The sequence below is a fragment of the Moschus berezovskii genome, chromosome 6 (genome assembly GCF_049115385.1).
Source record: "Moschus berezovskii isolate FMDL1 chromosome 6, NW_MosBer_1.0, whole genome shotgun sequence".
Taxonomy (NCBI): Eukaryota; Metazoa; Chordata; class Mammalia; order Artiodactyla; family Moschidae; genus Moschus; species Moschus berezovskii.
Window position 1 is genome coordinate 109316113 of NC_142465.1, and position 24050 is coordinate 109340162.

At 41.6% G+C, this 24050-nt stretch overlaps 1 protein-coding gene across 2 annotated transcripts in view; it reads left to right on the top strand.

Moving 5' to 3' along the window:
* Positions 1–94: 94 nt before the first annotated feature.
* The window catches only part of FERRY3 (FERRY endosomal RAB5 effector complex subunit 3), a 38178-nt gene continuing 14222 nt past the window's right edge, over positions 95–24050 (top strand). The window contains exons 1-9 of one of the 2 annotated variants that reach the window (XM_055395190.2): positions 95–326; positions 1736–1934; positions 3852–3997; positions 8234–8415; positions 12916–13015; positions 13114–13235; positions 20649–20755; positions 21559–21756; positions 22594–22722. In XM_055395190.2, the coding sequence (XP_055251165.2) occupies positions 1757–1934; positions 3852–3997; positions 8234–8415; positions 12916–13015; positions 13114–13235; positions 20649–20755; positions 21559–21756; positions 22594–22722 (1162 nt within the window). In that variant the 5' untranslated portion in view covers positions 95–326; positions 1736–1756. Of the gene's footprint in view, positions 327–1735; positions 1935–3851; positions 3998–8233; positions 8416–12915; positions 13016–13113; positions 13247–20648; positions 20756–21558; positions 21757–22593; positions 22723–24050 lie in introns of those variants that run through there. The other variant, XM_088837406.1, reaches the window with a different exon arrangement.

A 24050-nucleotide genomic window follows, 5' to 3' on the forward strand; every position in this document is an offset into this window, starting at 1 on the left:
CCGTTCTGCCGAAGCTGAGATTGTGTTTCGCCGCTTCACTTTCGTCACAAGAGTTGGCTCTGCGCCGTCTCCAAAATGCACAATATTAGTATAAATACACCTTCCGACACTTTTTAAATGATTAAAAATAGGTATGATGGAACAAGGGAACATTTAGACCGAGGAATTTTCCACGAGGTGCCAGGAAGAAGAAAATACTTGGAAGAATCTGCCGTAGCGGATCTTCCGGCTGTAAAAACAAGGCAGCAGTCAGCTGATGGGCCCGGCGCCAAGGCCGGTGGTCAGGACCCGTACTGCGGACAGCTGGGGACTCGGAACAAGAGGAGGTGAGCTCGCGACCCGAGCGAGGAAGCTCCCTTGGGCCGGAACCCTCGAGTCGGGGGACTGTTCCCCTCACTCGGCTGGGACTTCTCGGCCCGACAGTCTGCCCTCCCTTCCCTGACTCATTCAAGCCTCCGAACCTCCTTTCTATTGGCTGAATGAGTTCGGTCCAGCTCTCCTCTTCCCATCCCATTGTTGTATGGAAATCTTCCTTGATTTCAGCACTGGGGAGGGTCCAGGTGACTCAGTGGTAAAAGAATCCGCCTGCCAACGAAGGAGACGCCGGATTGATCCCTGGGTGGGGAGGATCCCCTGGAGGAGGAAATGCCAGTCCACTCCAGTATTCTTGCCTGGAGAATCCCATGGACAGAGGAGCTGGCCGGTTACCGTCCCTGGGGTTGCAAAGAGTGGAGTACGACTGAGCACACCCATGCACGCAGACAGTAATAACAAACCGGAGACAGAGAACTAAAGTATCAGTTTTTTGAGACACAATTCTAAAGAGTGAATCAACTGAAGCCAGAGCTAATGGTTTCTGTTTGCCTAGAATATTGACTCTAAACAAAATGAGACCGTGAGCCCATATTTAATTAATTTTCAGTTCCCTGCAAAATGTTCCTTTACTGCCTCTGCCTCGTGTACTTAGCAGCCTTTGATTTTATAAAAACTGATATGTTCCTATATAAAACCTTCTTTCTTTCTTTAGTTACTCTCTACCAGCTCCCATTAACTGGTCATGTTATGTTTACCAGATGCTTCGTGTTTATTATTTGGTTAAGCATGAAGACAGTCCTACAAGTTAAAATGCTTCCTGGGGCATATCTTATCTGAGACAAGGCCAAGGAAAGAAAGGATTGGCAACCCACTCCAATATTCTTGCTGAGAAAACCCCATGGACAGAGGAGCGTGCTGGGCTACAGTCCATGGGGTTGCAAAGAATCAGACATGACTAAGCAACTGAGCACACTGCTTAGGAATGCTAAGTGGGCAGTTTTTTTCATATATGAAGTTGAAGAGAGACTTTTCATTAAAAAAGAAGCACTTTGTTTTCATCATGAAAACATCCCTACTTTTATGAAGGGTTAAAAGTAGGGGAAAGTAGAATAATTAGCTGAGTGTCACACCAATAAAATCTCTGAGTGGGGAGCCATCTTAGAAATGGCTTTTTGTGACTCCATGGACTGTAGCCCACCAGGCTCCTCTGTCCATAGGGTTCTCCAGGCAAGAATATTGGAGTGGATTGCCATTTCTTTCTCCAGGGGATCTTCCTGACCCAGGGATCAAAACTAGGTCTCCTGCATTGCAGGCAGATTCTCCACCATCTGAGCTATAGGGAAGTCCAGGAGTGGCTTAGCAATAAGGAAACATTGTACGTTTTTTTGGACTTATAACGGACTGAATTTTTTGTTGTTAGTTTTCTAGAATCCTGCTAAAGATGAAAAAAAACAGAGAAAGATTCTGCAACCGAGAGAGGGAATTTGTGTATAAATTCAAAGTTGGAAGTCAGTGCTTTGAACTGAGGGTACCCCTCAAATTTCCTGTTCAAGAGAATGCCAGTCATTTACATGGACGTCTAATGCTGCTACACAACTTACCATGCTTTATAGAAAAAGGTGAGGACTGACTTTTGGAAAATATTGCTTTGTTATTTTCCTTTGGTCTCTGTCATTAGAAGTTTCGTGGTAGCATAAACCTGAGAAGCACTGGAAACAACCACAAAATATGAAGCTTTCAAGAATAAAAAGGTTCCCCAGATCTTTCTTCTATGGGATTTTTTTTTTCTATATTTCTTGTAGCTGTTTATTAGGCATTTTAGAATCAAAATTAAATTTAATTACATATGATGAGAAATGAGAGTCTGGATTAGAACTCCTAACCTCTTCATGTAGCTAGATGGATTCATAAGGCATGTTGGCTATCATTGGTTATGTGCTCAATGTTTTGCCCTTTTAACAATCTGGTCCTCAGTTTCTGAGATGTCATGGAAGAGAAGGGGGTACCTATCTTTCAGTAATCTTTGCTCACCTAAATTAGAGTTCCATAGAATCATCTGTATTATGCCATTTTAAAAGGTCTACATTCTGTCTACAGAGAAGGGAAAATGTTTTTGAGAATGTGTTGGATCATAGAAGGTCAGAGATACAAGGGAACGTGGAAACTTTCTAGCATTATCTCATCATATGAATAAGGAAACTGGTGCCTAGAAAGGTTAAATAATTTGCCCAAGGCAGTAGTTCTCGAAAATTGTTCCCCAAGCAGCATCACTTGGGAACCTGTTTGAAGTGTGTATGTATTCTTGGGCTCCACTGCATTCACTTTGAATTAGAAATTCTAGGACTGGGATGCATTATCTATTCCAGTGAGCCCCCCAGGGAACTCTGATGTGTCCTAACAACTGAGACTCTCTGGTCCAGAGTTACAGCCGTTGTGTCAGAACCAAGACCAGAGCATGGATATCCTGGTTTCTGTCTCACTGCTCTTTAATCTCTTTTTTTTTTTTTAAGCAGCAAGTATGTATTATCTTGCTACCATTACTGTGGTTTAGGGATCCAAGTGCAACTTAGATGGGTGCCTCTGGCTCAGGATTTCTCATGGGATTCCAGCCAAACTGTCAGTCAGGACTCCAAAGTCTCGTCTGAAGGCTTTACTAGCACAAGATCATCTCCAAGGTCACTTGTAAGGCTGTCGTCAGGCCTTATCGTGGGGCCTCTTCATAGGGTCACCTCCGCACCTGCAGCTGGTCTCCCCCAGGGCCAGCAACCTGAGAGAGGGAGGGAGCAAGGAAGTGCCCAAGATGAAAGCCATGGTCTTCTCATCCTCAAAGCAGTCTTTAAGTAGTGTCTCTGAAGTTGGAATTGTAGATCATCTGAAATAAATCAGTTTTAATATGCTGATCAGTCAAGTTCTATTTCAGGTTCGAAGAATGTAACAATATATGGCCTTCCCACATAGCTTAGTGGTAAAGAATCTGCCTGCAAGGCAGAAAACACAAGAGACACAGGTTCAATCCCTGGGTCAGGAAGATCCCCTGGAGAAGGGCATGGCAACCCACCCCAGTATTCTTGCCTGGAGAATCCCATGGACAGAGGAGCCTGGAGGGCTACAGTCCATGGGGTCTCAAAGAGTTCAAGACAACTGTAGCAACTGAGCACACACACACAACAATATATGTCCTCGAAATTTATATGGGAAACTCATTTAAATACAGAAAGCTTCATACCCTCTATCTGTAGAAGGTCTCTATGTGCTTTTCTCTACTCAGTTTCAGATGAAGACTTAAGAAACTATTGTTTTTAATTAATATCAGAGTTACATTACAAGAGTTAAGAATTGTGACTATTCAGTAACCTGTGGTTGTAAAGGCAAATAAGTGTGGGATTAGTTGAATGATCCTCTAAGCTGAATTTATCTTAGTTAGACATGCTCTTAAGGGTATAAGCTTGACAGGAGTTTCACACTGGAATGCTTAGCCAGGTAAAATGTTCCCAATTTATGTCTGCCAATGATGGTATTTGTTATCACTGTTACAGACTTAAAAGAAACTCTGAGCCAGTTTATCGAAGAAGAATCCCACAGAGATTATGACAGAGAGGCCGAAGCCGCCCTGGAAGCTGTGAAGTCAGGTGAAGTTGACCTGCATCAGCTGGCAGGCACATGGGCCAAAGCTTATGCCGAGGTGCGAAAATCTATCAGATCCTAAATTTCAAGGGTGTTCTGGACTCTGATGTGTTTGTTTGTTTGTTTGTTTTCCTACAGTTTTATTGAGATGTTGGGAATGTAGTTGGCATATGACACTGCACGAGTTTAAGGTGTACAGCATGATGATTTGACACACGTGCATCACGGAATGGTTATCACAACAGATTTACTGAACATCCCTCATCTCATACAGACACAGAGTTAAAGAAATAGAAAGAAAGTAAAATGTTTTCTCCCGTGCTGAGGATGCTCAGGATTTGTTCTCTTAACTTTCATGTGTACCATACAGCAGTGTTTATTCTATGTATCACGTTGCACATTACATATCTAGTCCTTATTATAACTGGAAGCTTGTGTCTTTTGACTGCCTCCTTCCCAGTTCCGCTTCCTCCATCCCCAGCCTGAAGTAACACAAACCTGATTGCTTTTTCTGTGTGTTCATTTGTTTGTTTGTTTCTGAAGCAGAATGATGAGGGTGTTTAAATTGCAAGGTAATACTGGACCCGCTGTAGAATCTTTTGTTCTCTGTGTACAAAGATTTATTCCATAATATGCAACCTGTATGGGTGCTTATGTGTGTCCTTCTTGTTATCAAGGTGAGCACACAGGGCACAGTGCTTCATGTAGTATTCTTGAAAAATGAGACGCTACTTTTGTATTTCTATCCAGCATAGGGTTGCCAGATTTAGTGATTAAAAATACAGGCCACCCATTTAACTTAGAATTTCAGGGACTTTCTGGTTGTCCAGTGGTTAAGAATCTGTGCTTCCAATGCAAGGGGTTGTGGGTTTGATCCCTGGTTGGGGAACTAAGATCCCGCATGCTATGTGGTATGGCCCTAAATAAATAAATAAACCAGAATTTCAGATAAACAATGAATTTTTTCATATGAGTATATCCCACATATACATGGAGCATGCCTATGTTAAAAAATTATTCATTGTTCAATGGAGTGGCCCAGGGTTACTGTAGCCTGAGAAGAGAAGACACCTGGACAGAATCTTGACAAGATCCTTTATTGTAATTGTCTGGTGACCTACCTGTATTTCTGGCTTATCTGAATATCCACCTGGAAACATCTGCAGCCTTCTCTTTTATTAACTAGTAACCAGCACAGAGGGCTTCCCTGGTGGCTCAGTGGTAAAGCATCCACTTGCCAGTGCAGGGGACTTGGGTTCACTCCCTGGGCCAGGAAGATCCCCTGGAGAAGGAAATGGCAATCCACTCCAGTATTCTTGCCTGGAGAATCCCATGGACAGAGGAGCCTGGCGGGCCACAGTCCATGGGGTTGCAAAAGAGTTGGACACAACTTAGCAAGTAAACAACAATACATCCAGCAACAAGCTTGCAAATAACAGGGTTTGGTCTGTGATAGATGTATATATGGGTGAATGTATACAAAGTAAGTAAACAAATCCAAACACTTAAGAGATGAATTGAGGAAGAAAACCCTGCAAAGGAAAGAGAGGAACTGGTCAAGGAAACAGAAAGAAGATAAAAGACTATAGTTTCAAAGAAGAAAAAGTTTAAGGTTTCATGAACGCTGACCAAAAAAGAGGTTACCAAGAAGGAGGGACTGGTCTGTAGTTCAAATGCTGCAGAGATGATCAAGCAAGGAGAAGACTCAGAAATACGCACTGGGTTTATCAAGTCAAGTGGCAAAATAAATTCCAGCAGATTGGTGGGAGCAGAAACTAGATTTCAGTGAGTTTAAGAACGAATGGGACTGTGAAAGTGGAATGAGTGTAGACAACTCAAGAAGCTGGGCTGCAGAGAGGAGGGTGAGACTTGCAAAATGGGACCCCCAGGATCAGAGGCTTGTTGTTTAAGACGGTAGAGAGAAAGGCCAAAAGGAATCAGACCCAGAGCCCAAGTGGAGGATCAGTCTTTCCAGGGAAGAAGGAGGTGGCTTCCATCATAGCGGAGAGGAAGAAAGAAAACGTAAACATCAATTCGGAAAACTTTACTTTGGTAGCAGGAAGTTGAAGATAATTCTCTCCTAACTGCTTCTGCTTTATCTGAGAAATAGTAAAGGAGATTGTTTGTCTAGATGGGGTGATTGGGGGGCTGATGAGATGGTTGGGTGTCTGAGGACTGAACTGACCAGAGGAAGCCAGGGTTGCCGGGCAGCATCGCGAGGAAGGGTCGGACTGGCAGCGGTCTGCCGCCATAGACTCTGGACTTCCGTGATTTTTCTGCTGCGGCTCCCCAGAGCCTGACTGCAGGTGGAGCTAGAGGAATAAGATACGGTTTTGTTAGGTGGGCAAGGAGGGTGTGGGCAAGACAGTGATTGTAAGCTTTATCAGGGAGAATGGGCAATGAGAGGGGGCCAGCGGCTCAGATATGGAGGTTGTGAAGCGGAGGTCCTGGTGAGGCTGCAGAACCAGTTGCCTGGGAGCCGCTGAGTGAGAAGTTTCGGTTGGAGTTTGTAATCACTGACTGAGTGTTTGAATTTTGGCAGCTGACCTGTCCCCAGGGAGGATATGGAATGGGTGACAGGCAAAGGGGAGAACCTATTAAGAATACAGCATTGAGGGACACCGGAAGGCAGGGCCTTGGTGAATCATCTACCGGGACATCCAGGTGGCCCAGGCTAGTCTCAGGTTGTGGGACAGGGAGGAGGTATGTAAACTCGGTGCCAGAGTTCTAGTTGACTGAGAGTGAGAAAGAATTCTGTTGGGTGCATCTCGTATAGTAAGACGCTTCTCCCTATTCACAAGTCTCACTTCAGGCTGAGTTGTAAACTTAGGCTTGCAAGTTACGTAATGAGCTGATCTGACCTCATGGGGTTACTGAATGTCTGGTGTTATTATGGCCAAGCAGGTCCCTCGGACTTGACCTTGGCTCCTTCCTGCAAAACTTCAGCCCAGGCCCTGAGTGAATTTGGAACAGAGCCTAAGTAACGTGGACTGGTTATAATTCCTAGAGGGATGCTGGGTCTAGGGATGCATAGAAGTTATCATAGCGCGGTCCAGGTTTGCAGAGGCGCAGGGCAGATGAAATCCACCCTCTGCATTTGGCTGATTCTCTTAATAAGTCTCCCCTCCTGACCTGGAGTGGATCCAAGTGTAAGTGAAAGGGAACAAGGGGAGGAGTTTACCTGATTGTCCCGGTTCAAAATACCTGTTCCCATGATTTATCCATTTGTTGTATGTAAGGGGAATTATTATTCTGAGTCCTATCATAGATTCCCGTTTGGGGTATTTTCCTTGGTAAGAAAAGGGAAGAATTTAGATTGTTCTCTTTTACAGGTGTCTAGCTGCAAAGATCAAAAGTAGAAAACATGTTGAAATCTTTGTGTAATTTCCGCGTTTGCCGTGGTATTGTATGACCTTTGGCAGGGGACTTCTGAGCATGTCATTTTCCCGCCACTGTAGAGCACTGTGTGTCTGCTGTGTTGTCATGGCACGTGTCTGGGGCCAGGCGTCTGTCTCCCCAGATGTGCTTATGTGTGCACACTCAGGGTGTCTCTTTTCTGCTTCTGCATGTTTCTGGGTTTTGTGTTTGTTTGTGCATCAGTGTTTATTCTGTCCCTTTATCGTTTTGATAACTACTGTTTTCATACATTTAATTGAGGGGACTTACATTTTATGAAGAAAACAATACCTGAGTTCAAAGTAAGAAAGTTTCACATGTATATCTTGATATAAAATCCTACGCATGAATTGGGTTATCAAGGGCAGTGTTATTGCATAGGTAAGCTCATTCTCTAAAAATATAGCCTACAAAACCTTTTTTAGCAATATATTTTTATAATGAAAAGCTTTTTTTCTGATGATATAATTATTATATGTAAGTTATTCTCTTACGTGGTACATTAGAATAGAAAGTAAGGTACTTAGAAATCCCACTCTGCTGCAGATAGCCCCTTCAAGTGTGTGTGTGTGTTTTATGGAAATGAGCTCTTAGTTTACTCATTACCCTTTCTTTCTTTTTTCTTTTGAAATTATGGACACTTCCTATCCCTTGCTCCACATTAACACCTTCGCCTTATCCCTGCCTCCAGGTAACCCGCATTGACAACTGAGTTCACATCTTTCCGTATTTTTTTGTGTATGCTCAGATAACCCTATGTAACCTATAAACACATATATAGAGGGCCTTTCTGTCCTTTGATGCACTGAAATGGAATCATAGTGTACTCACTTCTCTAGTAGTGTGTTAGCCAAGAGCACTGCATCAGGATTTAAGAATGTCTGGTCCCATCCCGCAGACCACACTAGAGCACGCGAGGCCCGAGGAGCCCAGCTGGGATGAAGACTTTGCAGATGTGTACCATGACCTCATCCATTCTCCGGCCTCTGAAACTCTCCTAAACTTGGAACACAACTACTTCGTCAGTATCTCCGAACTCATTGGCGAAAGAGATGTGGAGCTGAAAAAGTTACGGGAGAGGTACTTCCTAGTTCTTGCATTACCGTAATTAAACGTTATGTCGTGAAATAATGACGGGCTACAGAACAGCGTGTTCGCTCTCTCTCTGTTGTTTTTTTTAATAAAACTGAAAAATAGAATAGAAAAACATCTTCAACAGTTGAAATTAATTTTCTCGTGTGTTTCGATCTCTTATTTTACCTGGGCAGGTAAGGTTCTCCTAGTTTATAGAACTGTTCAAGGGATTTGCCTAAACAAATTATGATGTCTCTATCTACTCTTAGTTCTGATGGAGGAAGAACTTACCTCTTCTGAAGGTCAACTTTGTTCCAGGCCCTGTGCAAAGTGCTTTGGATGCTGTCTTCATTCAGGCCACTGTATTAAAAAAAAAAAACACAGACTGGATGGCTTAAACAGCAGAAATTGCTCTCCTACAGTCTGGAGGCTGGGTCATCTAAGGTCAAGGTGCCAGCAGACTCAGTGTCTGGTGAGGACCTACTGCCTGACTTGTAGCCAGTGCCTTCCTGACATTGCTTCCTCAGCCTTTCCTCCATGCGCGCTCCTGGTTTGTTGCTTGTAGACAGAGCGGTAACACCCCTTCTTCCAGACACTAATTCCATCATGAGGATGCCAACCTCTGGAGCTCACCTCAACCTAATTACCTCCCAAAGGCCCCACCTCCACATACCATCACAGTGAGGGTTAGAGTTTCAACATTTGTACTCTGGGGGGCCATGAACATGCAGTCCTTAACAGATGCCCTGTCTCATTTGATACCCTACTGTTACTACCCCAGTTTACTGAGACAGAAGTTGGATTTCCTCTAGTTCTTTATTTCATATCCAATAATAATATTGTCCACGGACTTCCCAGGTAGTTCCGTGAGTAAAGAATCTGCCTGCAATGCAGGAGACTCAGGAGATGTCGCATTGATCCCTGGGTCAGGAAGAGCCCCTGGAGAAGGACATGGCAACCCACTCCAGTATTCTTGCCTGGAGAATCCCATGGACAGAGAAGCCTGGTGGGCTACAGTCCATGGGGTTGCAAAGAGTCAGACACAACTGATGCAACTAAGCATGCACGCATGGAATATTGTGAACATACTTTAAAATAAGCATGAAATACAGATTAGGTTTTTTAAAATACCATGCTAGTTACCCAACACTAATTACCTTCTGTTGAACTTCGTTTGTTTGATTTTTTTCCCCCACCGGGTCTTCAGATAATGCAGTCTTCCTCTGATTCTGAATCTGTTCTCGGGTCTCAGTTTTTCTGGGCCTGCACTCGTTCTACCTGTTTCAGTTCAGTTCAGTTCAATCGCTCAGTCGTGTCCGACTCTCTGCGATCCCATGAATCACAGCAGGCCAGGCCTCCCTGTCCATCACCAACTCCCGGAGTTCACTCAAACTAGCATACTGGCCACCTACCGACCTGGGGAATTCCGCATTCAGTATCCTGTCGTTTTGCCTTTTGATACTGTTCAGGGGGTTCTCAAGGCAAGTATACTGAAGCGGTTTGCCGTTCCCTTCTCCAGTGGGATACTAACCATGCCCAGCTCAGCATCTGCAGTTCACGTCGGCGGCTGTCGCTTCTGCTTTCAGTCAGCAGCTGAGCGGCTCTGAGCTGAGGTCCTCTTTGGTGCCTGCTCACTCCAGCTCCCAGAAAATTTCGTCTCTGGTCATCACTGTTCTATAATTGTTCTCTTTTTCTAAGCTGGAAGAAGGTTCTTATTCCACTTAACCCTTCCGTTTTTTGAAAGCTGCATTAAGTTACTAATTATCTGCATTTACTGGTTCAGTTCAGTCCAGTCGCTTAGTCGAGTCCGACTCTTTGCGACCCCATGAACCACAGCACGCCAAGCCTCGCTGTCCATCACCAACTCCTGGAGTCCACCCCAACCCATGTCCATTGAGTCGGTGATGCCATCCAGCCATCTCATCCTATGTCATCCCCTTCTCCTCCTGCCTCCAATCCCTCCCAGCGTCAGGGTCTTTTCAAATGAGTCAGCTGTCCGCATCAGGTGGCCAAAGTATTGGAGTTTCAGCTTTAGCATCAGTCCTTCCAATGAACGCCCAGGACTGATCTCATTTACTGGTACTTTATATGTATATTTTTTCTGTTACAGGATAGTTTTTCAATAAGGATTTATTTTGGTTTATGTTATTTTTTGAAATGTCCTTTGGCCAGACTTCTTGACGGGTCCTTGTTCCCCCACCCCCAAACATACAGATAATAATGGAATGCATTTGGGGCTTCCCTGCTTGTCCAGTGGTTGAGACTTCACCTTCTAATGCAGGGGGTGCAGGTTCGATCCCTGGTTGGGGAACTAAGATCTCGCATGCCTCATGGCCATGAAACTGAAACATAAAACAGATCACTATTGTAACAGGTTCAATAAAGACTTTAAAAATGTTTGAATACATTTATTTTAAGAACAGTTTTATAGTTTTTCACGTGTCCAAACTGTCAGCTTAATAAATAAAAATAAACCATGTTCCCTTTAAGGTTGGTAATATTTTTTGCAAAGTTGAACCATATAACTGAAAGGAAGTTGGGATTCATTAGTGGAAGTTCACCCAGAATTTTGGTGTTTAATTCATTTATCTAATTCGTGAGTAGAAGTGAAGCCTTTTCTCATCTCTCCTTTCATTTTAATCCCATTTTACATCTTTAAAAGAATTTTTCTCAATACAGCATCAACATAGTTATAATGATCTTTTTTCCTAAATGTCTTCAAGATAACATACAGGTTGTCAGAATCATCGTGACAGACATACTGAGCCGTTACATAGTGTTTCATATAATAAATTTTTCTTTCATCTTAATCGTGGAAATAAATGTATCATTAACTGTACTTGCACTTCTAACATATTTAGGGTGAGATAAATGTTCATGAAGTTTTATTTGTTGAATTATTAGTTTTCTTTTTCCTGATTGAAAATTTCCTTCTTTTAGCAAACCAGACGCAAGATAGTTCTTTGAAACTTTAAAGTGGCAATGATACTTTTTATCCACTAGAGGGAACATGTGTAATGTAAAATATTAATATATTGTATCAAAATTTATAATTATAAATGCTTAGCAGTTATTTCTGTTTTAAATAAAAATCTTACTTGCAAGCATTATCTTCACCTGACCTCTAGTAATTATTAAAAAATTAGTGGGATCACCCGCATTAGCATTAAGTGGGAATTAAGTAGTACTGAATATTTGATACTAGAAGGTACACATTGAGATATATAAAAGTGTGGAACATACAAATGAGTTTCATCTGTGATAATCTTGTAAGTATTTTAATCAGTTCTTGGAGACAAGTACAGTTTCTCTTTTAAGAGCAGTTTACGTAAACTGACTAGAATGATAGTGAAGTCCTTTAGTTCATGTCTGTGTTGTTTCACTGCTTTCAAGTTTGTTTGAAATGTGTTTTAGAACAAACTTGATTAATACATTTTTATTAGAGATAAGTTTTAATCAACTTATTTATTAAAATATAACCTACATACAAAAAGGCAATAAACTGTAGGTATACAGGAGGAGCCCGGTAGGCTGCAATCCATGGTGTCGCTAAGAGTCGGACACGACTGAGCGACTTCACTTTCACTTTTCACTTTCATGCATTGGAGAAGGAAATGGCAACCCACTCCAGTGTTCTTGCCTAGAGAATCCCAGGGACGGAGGAGCCTGGTGGGCTTCTGTCCATGGGGTCTCACAGAGTCGGACACGACTGAAGCGACTTAGCCGCAGCAGCAGCAGCAGTTCAGTAAGCTTCCACAAAGTAAGCTCACCAGTGTGCTCCTCTCCCAGATCTAGAAGTAGGTGATCTCCAGCCTGCAGAAGGCTCCCTGCCACAATCCAGCAGTTCCCACCCATTTCCTCCATAAATAACCACTATCTAAACTTCTAGCACCATCAGTTAGTTTTTCCTATGGGGAAATACCATTTTTAATTTCCACACATTGTTTCTTTGGGTAAATTAAGACTAAAGTGTATCTTCAGAATGTATTTCACATTCCTCTAGAAAGGGAACACCATGATTTAATACCAGTTTGATTCTTAGAACCTAACTGGCAGCTTCTGATTATAATATAATGTGCAATTCGAAGGTTGAAGTCCTTTTAACTCACGTTCAGAGGAATGAAAAATGTACTTTGACCTGAATTGAGGAGTATCTTCTTTGTGAAAATCTGCAAATGAAAAAGGCTCTGGACTTTTCAATATTAGTTACAGAAGTTGAACTATCTCCTGGATTCTGAATGTTCTCCTTTATGCACTAAATTTAGATTCCGATTTAACTGCACACATGAAGTTGTGTAGACTATACAACGTTGGCATCATTGTTTCCACCTCTCGCATTGCCAAGGCGTCGGAGTGCTTTCCAGACAGTGCTGTTGCCGTTCCTGTGCACCTTCCTATAAGAAGAAAATGTTCTTTTCACTTCCTAGCAGTTATTCCCTGAATCTGAAGTGGTTCTGCACCTCTAAAATGTGATAGCTGTATCTGATCTGCTTATTTATGTTTCAGACAAGGTATTGAAATGGAAAAAGTGATGCAGGAGTTGGGAAAGTCACTGACAGACCAAGATGTGAACACCTTGGCTGCTCAGCATTTCGAATCCCAGCAGGTAAGTGAGGTATATATATAATGACTTTCAGAGTGCATTTTTTGTTTATTTTTATGAAGAAAAAAAAATTAACTAGTTGGTATACTATCTCTTTTTAGGACTTAGAAAATAAGTGGTCCAATGAATTAAAACAATCGACTGCCATTCAAAAACAAGAGTATCAGGAATGGGTAATTAAACTTCATCAAGACCTAAAAAACCCCATCAACAGCTCCCTCAGGTATTACTCAGGTATCGTTTTTGTGAGATGAAAAGTTGTTATCAGTAACAGTTTGTATTTACTGTAAAATTGGACCTTTTTAGTTGTAGATATTTTTGAGTTACCAATGAAAATTCAAGATAATTCTATGCTTTTTGTAACACCTTTCGTCTTATAGACTTTATGTGGATTATGTGGGACAGGATGTTTTACAAAGGTGACTCCCCACCTAGAACTTAGCCTTATCAATCTTGTGGGTATGTATACTTAAATACCTTGACTGCTGTCTCCTGTGTTTTTTTAAATTGGTTTCTTTTCAATGCAGTACCCTGATTGAATGCATCTTAAATGCCAAGCACTCTTTAAGCAGAAAAACAAGATAACTGCCTGTGGGGAGCTTATATTCTATAGAGACTGACCTGTAAATAAAACAGTAGTGTACAGAATGACATGTGCAGTAACAGAAGCATGCACGGGGTACAAAACGAAGAAAGAAGACTTTCTGTAATTCATAATCTGTGTGGTCCCTTATGGGCCAAATGCACTGTGTTTCTTATACTGCCTGTTATTTCCTGGCTGTGTACTCACCTTTGTCTTTCTTTTTTCAAATCCCTAAAGTATATTCTATTGGAGATATACATGGCACAGTATAATAATCCTGTTTTCAGGGTTTTCTAGTGTGTGCTGTAAATATTTAGATATAGCATTTTATTTATATAATGTCCTTCTCCCCTACTTGTCTTGCCTTGAAGGTAAAAAACCATGTCTATTTTTTCTGCGCTTGTAATCCCCAGATCTCTGTCAAGTGTCTAGCTCTTGAGCAGTTCCGTTCAGTTGCTCAGTCGTGTCCGACCCTTTGCAACCCCATGGACTGCAGCACACCAGGCCTCCCTGTCCGTCACCAACTCCCAGAGTTTACCCAAACTCATATCCATTGAGTCAGTGATGCCATCCAACCATCTCATCCTCTTCTCCTCCTGCCCTCAATCTTTCCCAGCATCAGGGTCTTTTCAAATGAGTCAGCTCTTCACATCAGGTGGCTAGAGTATTGGAGTTTCAGCTTGAACAGCAGTCCTTCCAATGAACACCCAGGACTGATCTCCTTTAGGATGGACTGGTTGGATCTCCTTGCAGTCCAAGGGACTCTCAAGAGTCTTCTCCAGCACCACAGTTCAAAAGCATCCATTCTTCAGCGATCAGCTTTCTTTATAGTCTAACTCTCACATCCATACATCACTACTGGAAAAACCATAGCCTTGACTAGACGGACCTTTGTTGGTGAAGTAATGTCTTTGCTTTTTAATATGCTGTCTAGGTTTGTCATAACTTTCCCTCCAAGGAGCAAGCATCTTTTAATTTCATGGTTGCAATCACCATCTGCAGTGATTTTGGAGCCCAAAAAAATAAAGTCTGACACTGTTTCCACTGTTTCCCCGTCTATTTCCATGAAGTGATGGGACCAGATACCATGATCTTAGTTTTCTGAATGTTGAGCTTTAAGCCAACTTTTTCACTCTCCTTTTTCACTTTCATCAAGAGGCTCATTAGTTCTTCACTTTCTGCCATAAGTGTGGTGTCATCTGCATATCTAAGGTTATTGATATTTCTCCTGGCAATCTTGATTCCAGCTTGTGCTTCCTCCAGCCCAGTGTTTCTCAAGATGTACTCTGCGTATAAGTTAAATAAGCAAGGTGACAATAGACAGCCTTGATGTACTCCTTTTCCTATTTGGAACCAGTCTGTTGTTCTATGTCCAGTTCTAACTGTTGCTTCCTGACCTGTATACAGGTTTCTCAAGAGGCAGGTCACGTGGTCTGGTATTCCCATCTCTTGAAGAATTTCCCATAGTTTATTGTGATCCACACAATCAAAAGCTTTGGCATAGTCAATGAAGCAGAAATAGATGTTTTTCTGAAACTCTCTTGCTTTTTTGATGATCCAGCAGATGTTGGCAATTTGATCTGTGGTTCCTCTGCCTTTTCTAAAACCAGATTGAACATCTGGAAGTTCATGGTTCATGTATTGCTGAAGCCTGGCTTGGAGAATTTTGAGCATGACTTTACTAGCGTGTGAGATGAGTACAATTGTGCGGTAGTTTGAGCATTCTTTGGCATTGCCTTTCTTTGGGATTAGAATGAAAACTGACCTTTTCCAGTCCTGTGGCCACTGTTGAATTTTCCAAATTTGTTGGCATATTGAATGCAGCACTTTTCACAGCACCATCTTTTAGGATTTGAAATAGTTCAACTGGAATTCCATCACCTCTACTAGCTTTGTTTGTAGTGATGCTTCCTAAGGCCCAGTTGACTTCACATTCCAGGATGTCTGGCTCTAGGTGAGTGATCACCACCGTGATTATCTGGGTCATGAAGATCTTTTTTGTACAGTTCTTCTGTGTATTCTTGCCACCTCTTCTTAGTATCTTCTGCTTCTGTTCCATACCATTTCTGTCCTTTGTTGAGCCCATCTTTGCATGAAATGTTCCCTTGGTTTTTCTTGAAGAGATCTCTAGTCTTTCCCATTCTATTATTTTCCTCTATTTGTTTGGACTGATCACTAAGGAAGGCTTTTTTATCTCTCCTTGCTATTCTTTGGAACTCTGCATTCAAATGGGTATATCTTTCTTTTTCTCCTTTGCTTTTCACTTCTCTTCTTTTCACAGCTATTTGTAAGGTCTCCTCAGACAGCCATTTGCTTTCTTGCATTTTTTTTTCTTGGGGCTGGTCTTGCTCCCTGTTAATACAGGCGCGTAAATAAATACTTATGGGATGGGTGTATAGACAGGCTTATGAGTAGATTATCATTAAACTGTTTACCTGATGCTGTCTGTTATCACCTCCTTTTATCATCTTTCATTTGTGTTGTTGTTTTCCCCAAGACAGTACCTTAGACACATTTAAACAATTTTTTATAATTAGAAATGGGATAACCCCCTGGACACTAGCATGTATATACTCTTCATTTCAAGTGAAAAAAGTGCTAAACTCAGTACAAAAAGAGATGTTGGGGACAGCCTGGGAACATCCATATGCCATAAGGTCCAGTGATGTTTCTCAGACTGCTGCTTGTAGTCTGCCAGGAACCATGCTAGATCCTTTACTTTCCAACTGAACTTTCAAAATAATAATAGAATGGAATGGACTGGAACAGATCTGAGTAGAGTAGACTAGGGAAAAAGACATCAGTGCATTACACATGTGTGTATTGAACAAAATGTAAAATGTTAAATGTGTACTCTACTGTGGTCAAAAAGGCAGAAAAATCACTGACCTAATCGAAGCTCAGAAAGCCGCTTGCTGCAGAAAATATCTCTTGATACGGGAGACCCCGGTTCAATTCCTGGGTCAGGAAGATCTGCTGGAAATGGGATAGGCTACCCACTCCAGTATTCTTGGGCTTCCCTTGTGGCTCAGCTGGTAAAGAATCCGCCTGCAGTGTGGGGGACCTAGGTTCAATCCCTGGGTTGGGAAGATCCCCTGGAGAAGGGAAAGGCTATCCACTCCAGTATTCTGGCCTAGAGAATCCCATGGGCTATAGTCCATGGGGTCGCAAAGAGTCGAACACAACTGAGTGACTTTCACTTTCACCTGCTACTATAGTTTCAGAAATTCATTCTATGTGATCAGTTCCATCGTATAAATATTGATCTCTAGCTGCTGCTGCTTTAAAAAATCAAATATTCCTAGGAAAGAGTATTTTTACTGTGACTTTGTTAGCTTGCTTTCCTTTTTGATAGGTTTCCTGGGGGAGCAGAAACCTGTTTTCAACATAACTACGTATGGGATTGTATGAAATTGTCCAATTTTAAAAATTCATTTATTTTTGCCTTTTTGTTTAAAGTCAGGTCTATTGAAGGATGAATTGCATAGGTTTACATTTTGATGAGTTTTGACAAACTTAGTCATGAAGCCATCACTGCAGTCAAGACATAGCATTTCCTTTTTATCCATTTATATTAACCCCCCTTCTGCTTGCGGAACTCGTGGTAACCTGATCTGATTTCTGTCCCTGTAATTTTTATTTTCTCATAGAAATGGAATCAAACTGTGTGCAGCAGTTTATGTCTTACTTTCTTCACTTAACCCTTTTGAGACTCACTCATGTTGTTGCCTGGAGAAGGCAATGGCACCCCACTCCTGTACTCTTGCCTGGGAAATCCCATGGATGGAGGAGCCTGGTGGGCTGCAGTCCATGGGGTTGCTAAGAGTCGGACATGACTGAGCGACTTCACTTTCACTTTTCATTTTCATGCATTGGAGAAGGAAATGGCAACCCACTCCAGTGTTCTTGCCTGGAGAATCCCAGGGACGGGGGAGCCTGGTGGGCTGCCGTCTCTGGGGTCGCACAGAGTCGGACACGACTGAAACGACTTAGCAGCAGCAGCATGTTGTTGCTGTTATAAGTGATTCTTCCATTTGTGTTGCTCTGTTATTTTTTTGTTTATCCAATGGTGGACATTTGAAGCATTTCCAGATTTTGGCAATTATAAATAAAGTGACCGTAAGCATTCAGACAGGTCTTTGTATAGTCATGGAAGTGAAAATGAAAGTCAGTCGCTCAGTTGTGTCTGACTCTTTGTGAGCCCATGGAGTGCAGGCCACCAGGCTCCTCTGTCCATGGGATTCTCCAGGCAAGAATGAATACTGGATCCTCCTCCAGGGGATCTTCCTGATCTGGGGATCGAACCCAGGTATCCCACATTGCAGGCAGACTCTTTACCATCTGAGCCAACAGGGAAGCAGGAACATATGGATTGACATGTGTTTATAATTTAATATGTGTAGACATATGTTTAAAATTCTCTTAACGTAAATACCTAGGAGTGGGATTGCTGGGTAACAGAGTAAGTAAAATCCATGGTGTGTTTAATCTTATAAGAAACTGCCCAACTGTTCTCCAAAGTGGTTGTGACGTTTTTGCACCCCCACCACCCGTGTGAGGGTTCCAGTTGCTCCACACCCTGCCAGCACTTGGTGGTGATATTTCGCCATTCTGGTGGGTTCTGTAGTGGTGCCTCGTTTTGTGTGTCTGTGCGTTTCTCTGGCGGCTACTAACGCTGAGCAGTTTTTCATGTGCTGATCTTCTAGCTGTAGCTCTCCCTTATTTTTTTCCTTATTATTGAGTTGTGAAAGTTTTCTATGTATTCTGGTACAAGTGTATAATCAGATTATGTTTTACAAATATGTTCTAGCACCTGTGGCATGACTTTTCATTTTCTTGTCAGTTTCTTTCAAAGAGTAACTTTTCATTTTAATTAAGTACAGTTTATCAGTTTTTAAAAGATCTGTGTCTCATCTAAGATATTGTTGAAATTCAAGATCACAAAGATTTCCTGCTATATTTTCTTCTAGAAATTTTACAGTTCAAACTTATACATATAACTCAAGATCTAGTACTTCATCTATATTATAATGAATATAAGTAAATATATCCACTATAAAATGCTGACTGTTGTGTGTATTAGAAAAGAAGTAGTGTGTGGCTCAGATGCATCCAGTTCTCCAGGCAAGAACACTGAAGTGGGTTGCCATTTCCTCCTCCGGGGGATCTTCCTGACCTAAGGATTGAACCCAGGTCTCTTATCTCCTGCATTGGTAGGTGGATTCTCTACCACTAAGCGCCACCTGCGTGAATAGTACCTATGCCCAGAAATGAGCAGGCTGTTAACGTGAAGGCCATGGAAATCTAGTTGGCAGTCGGGCTGTTTGGTTTCTGTTCTCCAGTCCAGTCCACCACAGGCTTCATTGTTTGCACTGGTACGCTGTACGCTGCTGCCACTTTGTGTTGAGAGTGAGGCTTTGGTTTCTAGATGGTTCTCCTCTGCCATCCTGCCCCACCCTCAGCTGTCAGTAGCCTTTGAGGGCCTGTTCCTCAGCAGGAGGTCCCTGTGTGTGCTGCTGTTCTGCCCCCAGCAATAGACTGACCTTGTTTGCCGTTTGGTGTCAGGCTCCTCGTTGAGGGTGGGAGGCAGGCTCCATGGTCCCATGGTCTTGGACAAGCCCTGCGGATCTGGGCCGAGGGCACAGGGCATCCTTAGCACATCCGCTTGTGCCACCCGGTGGGCTGTCTCTTCTCCTGCCCCACCCCCAGGCCTTTCCTGGAAGCACTTGGAGGCCGGTGGGAAAGAGTTTGCAAGAGCATGTAGCATCCATTGCTGTCCTAAATGAGTTAACATTTTAGCTAATTTCTTCTTACCTTTTTACATACATTACGGCATTTCATTTCTATGATGCTCTGCCAAAACCAACAACCGTGTGTCCTATCTCCCCTGGGGCAGGCATGTCACACTTCAGAATTTAATTTCTTAGTCACCTTGTTACCTCAGATCTCTGATGAGCTTCAGAACAGTTATGGCCATATAGATTATCCTGGCTTTTGTTGTTATTAGAACGGGAACAACTTTCTTTGGTGGCTTCATGAATCCTAAGATGATATTTTATTAGTGTAAATCTGTATGAATTTGTTTGGGGGTTGAAATTAGCTATATTTACTAATGAAGTCCATCAGTGACACAAATAAGACTGTTTGGATTTATCGAAAAAATCTAGTCAGGGGAGTAGATGGCTGTTACAGACTTGCATCATCTTCAGCTCACCGTAATATGTGAATTGAACAGTTGTACAGTTCTGATGCCTCCACGGGAACATTTTCAGGAAGTGCAAGGGCAGACTAGAGCTAAGAGAAGTCTTTTAGAGTGAGCCTGTTGGCAGTGAAAAAGTAGGAAATGATTTTTTAAAAATGGATATGAATATGTCAAAAAGAACTTTCTCCTTTTTAATTCTTTCTTTTATTTGACTTTTTTGTTTTTAATTTCATCTCTCTCACTTCACTTATTCTCTAGTTTCACTGATGCCACCTGATATAAGGATATATTAATGTTTTTTAACGTCATTTTAAACATTTTAAGGTAATGTTAGTCACTACTTAATCATGCCCTAGGCTACTAAGAAATATTACATAGTGACATAGGAGTTGATATTGTAATGAGTAAAAATATATGCCTCACTGACTGAAAGAAATAACCAAAGAAATAGAAGAATAAGTGGGAATTTTATAAGTTGTACGTGCTTGTCTTCCTTGCCCCATGGATAAAGGATAAATTTAGAAATAAATTAAGTGCTACTTTCAGCAATTAGTTTCATTACCTGGTGGCTCAGACGGTAAATACTGCACCTGCAATGCGACAGACCCAGGTTTGATCGCTGGGTTGGGAAGATCCCCTGGAGTAGGAAATGACAACCCACTTTAGTATTCTTGCCTGGAGAATCCCATGAACAGAGGAGCCTCGTGGGCTCCAGTCCATGGGGTTGCAAAGAGTCGGACAGGACTGAGTGACTTTCACTTTGATTTCACTATAAAGCTTTCTTTCCTATCGGAAAATTTCTTGACAAGCATACCAAAAAAAAAGCATATCAATAATTATTTCAATTGCAGCGAGGAAATTAAAGTTCAGCCAAGTCAGTTCCGAGAATCCGCTGAAGCAAATGGAAGGGTTTATGAGGAACAGAGAAAGTTAGAAGAAAGTTTTACCATCCACTTAGGTAAGTGTGTTAATTTTTTACAGTCGCCACTTTGTAACCAGTGAAACTTTAATGTTTTTAGGAGAAAAATCCTTAGCATATAAGTAGAATATATCCAGGTTCTTTTTAAAATCAAAGGCTTCCTTGATGGCTCAGACAGTAAAGAATCCACTTGCAATGCAGAAGACTCTGGGTTGGGAGGATCCCTTGGAGAAGGAAACGGCAACCCATTCCAGCGTTCTTGCCTGGGAAACCCCATGGACAGAGAAGCCTGGTAGGCTACAGTCCATGGGGTCGAAAAGAGTCAAGACACAACTGAGTTTGTCCACTTCTACTTCACTTTTAAAATGAAAAATCAGATTCTGCTCCAAGAAGGCCTATGTTTATTGGCAATAAGTTTTCTATTTTAGCTCATCTATTATTTTTTTCAAATGCAAAGGTGAAATATTAATAGTTATTAAAATAGAACACGGGCTTCCTTGGTGGCTCAGTGTTAAAGGACCCACCTGCCAATGCAGGAGATACAAGTTCGATCCCTAGATCAAGAAGCTCCCCTGGAGGGGGAAATGGCAACGCCCTCCAGTATTATTGCCTGGAGAATCACCAGGGACACAGAGGAGCCTGGTGGGCTACAGTCCATAGGATCGCAAAGCACTGGGCACGACTTTGGGAGTAAACAACAGCAAAATAGAAAATTGAAAAACCCCTCTTAAAGTATTCGTGGCACAGGTTTACTAGGATTCCTGCCACAGAGATTTGCCTCCCGCTCTGCTGGCTTTCCGCAGCTGTCTAAGTATCTTTCTGGGCCTGCTCCCTTCCCCCAGGGGCCCAGTTGAAGACCATGCACAACCTGAGGTTGCTGAGAGCAGACATGCTGGACTTCTGTAAGCACAGGAGAAACCACCGAAGCGGCGTGAAGCTCCACCGACTCCAGACGGCTTTGTCGCTTTACTCCACGTCCCTTTGCGGGCTGGTGTTGCTGGTCGATAATCGAATCAATTCCTACAGTGGCATTAAACGGGGTAAGTTAAAACATCGTGCATAGTTACGCCCTCAGAGTTCTCCCTTTAATGCCATTTGAAAGAGAAAGCAGTTAGAGGGAAAGAACTGAACAAAGCTTGAGTCGTCTCAGTCTCCGGGCAGTCCAGACAGCACACACACCCAGACTTAGTTGTGTAGGATTGTTTCATACTCTGGCACCCATGGGGCACTTCAGGATGCTTCATTTTCCTTAGAATCCTATCATAGATAATACTTTTCAAGATCCTTTTTCATGGTGTCACAAAAAGAATAATTGAGACATAAATATATTTTTCAGTTTAGAAGCAGATCCTGCCTGAATTTTAGTTCATCCATTTGTCATGTTTTTTCTTTATATTTTTAAATAATCTATTTCTTAAAAATGCTAGGTTGAATTATGCCTTCCCTCCTAGTACAGTTCCTTTTTTCTGATGATTTTTTAAGAGTTTGACATAGAAAGTGCATTGAAATGTAGAACTGTTTTTAAGACGCTTGAATATTTTATTTTCTATCATAAGTGTAAGAACCTGATTTTTTTTTAGCACTTTTGGGGACTGGATTATGATCAAAGTATCTACTATTTAAAGAAGATTTGGACTTATATTAAAATTTCCTTGCCTATTAATTATGTATTCTTTTGAGCCATTGAGAGTGTGAGTTTCTGATCAGAACCAAATTGTTGTCCCTTAACTTACTAAGACGTAATTATAGAGAGGACAAGTATGAGATTCCGTCCTTGGGAATACTCTGTTCCATTTCTGCTGGATTTCTCTGTAAGTAAACACTAAAGATCTGATACTTCACCTTTGCAAGTTCGTTAACTGTGTTGGGTCCCTTAGATTTCGCCACGGTTTGCCAAGAATGCACTGACTTTCATTTCCCCCGGATTGAAGAGCAACTGGAGGTTGTCCAGCAGGTCGTACTTTATGCAAGAACCCAGCGCAGGAGCAGGTTGAAAGAATCTCATGGTCAGTGAAACTCAGATTTTAAAAAATTTCACTTTGAGGATGTTCTGTCTCTAAGCACTCTCTTAGAATCCTGGCCGCCTGAAATAGAGAAAGTTGTACTTGTGGGAAGGTGGAAGAAAGAAATTAGGAGCAAATTTCAAAGTCTTTAGAAGCTTGACTTCTGTTCTTAATTTTTTTTTCTGCCTAATTTTGTTCAAGATCCTTAGAAAAACCGTTTTTAAATTTTGATTCTTTAGTTGTACTTGAAGTAGGCACTCGGTGGAAAGTTGGAATCCTTTGCTTCAAGTTCTGTATCTCTACAACGGATATAATTAGTACTGTAAAGGACATTGAAATCATAGGGTAAACAGCCAGAAATATATACTTCTTATATGTTCCATCTTTGATCCACTTAGTTAGCATGAAGTCAGTTACACGAACTGGTTTTGGTTGTTCTTTTTAAAATTTACTATGTTTAGAACTATATCCTGCTTTTTCTATATTTATCCACAATCTAAACATCCTTATAGGAAATTTACTGGAAGATGGTTTAAAAGATATGGGAAAAGTTCATGGTGTTTTTCTTCAGTGATTTCTAATTATGTTTAAGAAGACCTTTGGGAAGACAGGGGAGACATAAAACAAGATACTCTGGCTCAAGTTACAGAGTTATTCTGCTATCTTTAATTGAAAAATGAAAATTTAAAAAGGAATCTCTTCAAAAAGTAAATTGGTGCCATAAGTTTGTTTAGTTAGGAGCTAAATATATAAGGGTAATATTCATTCAAGAATATACATGAGGTGTGTTTTTCTTATTTTTCTGATACTTCATAGTATGTCACAAGCTTAAAATTACAATACATGCTCTTATATGACAAGAGTACATTCCCAGTGTTTTATTATTTCTTATAGAAACTTGATGTCTTGCCCAAGAAATAAAATATGGCACTTTTTAAATAGTTGGTCAGACCTTTAAATCTGCTTCTGGTGCTTTGGTTGTCTATCTTGTTTGTTTTGCAGCTTCAGTGTTTCAGAGAAACCTTTAGAGTTTTCTGGTGCTTTGGGTTCACGGGTTTTGTTTTTTATAGTAAACAGAGACACTGCTATACCTTTGCTTGGTGACTTTATTCTCTCTCCCATGTATGTTGAAGAATTCCTCCTGTTCTCCTGATAAAAGAAGGCAGTTCTCTAGAATCGACTTGATTAGCATTTATAATAGTGTCCATGTTCATTCAGTAGACTTAAAAAAACATTTTTTTACTGTAATCGTTGCTGAAATAAGTAAAGATAGTCTTGTACACGCTAAGTCGCTTCAGTCATGTCTGACTCTTTGCGACCCCGTGGACTGT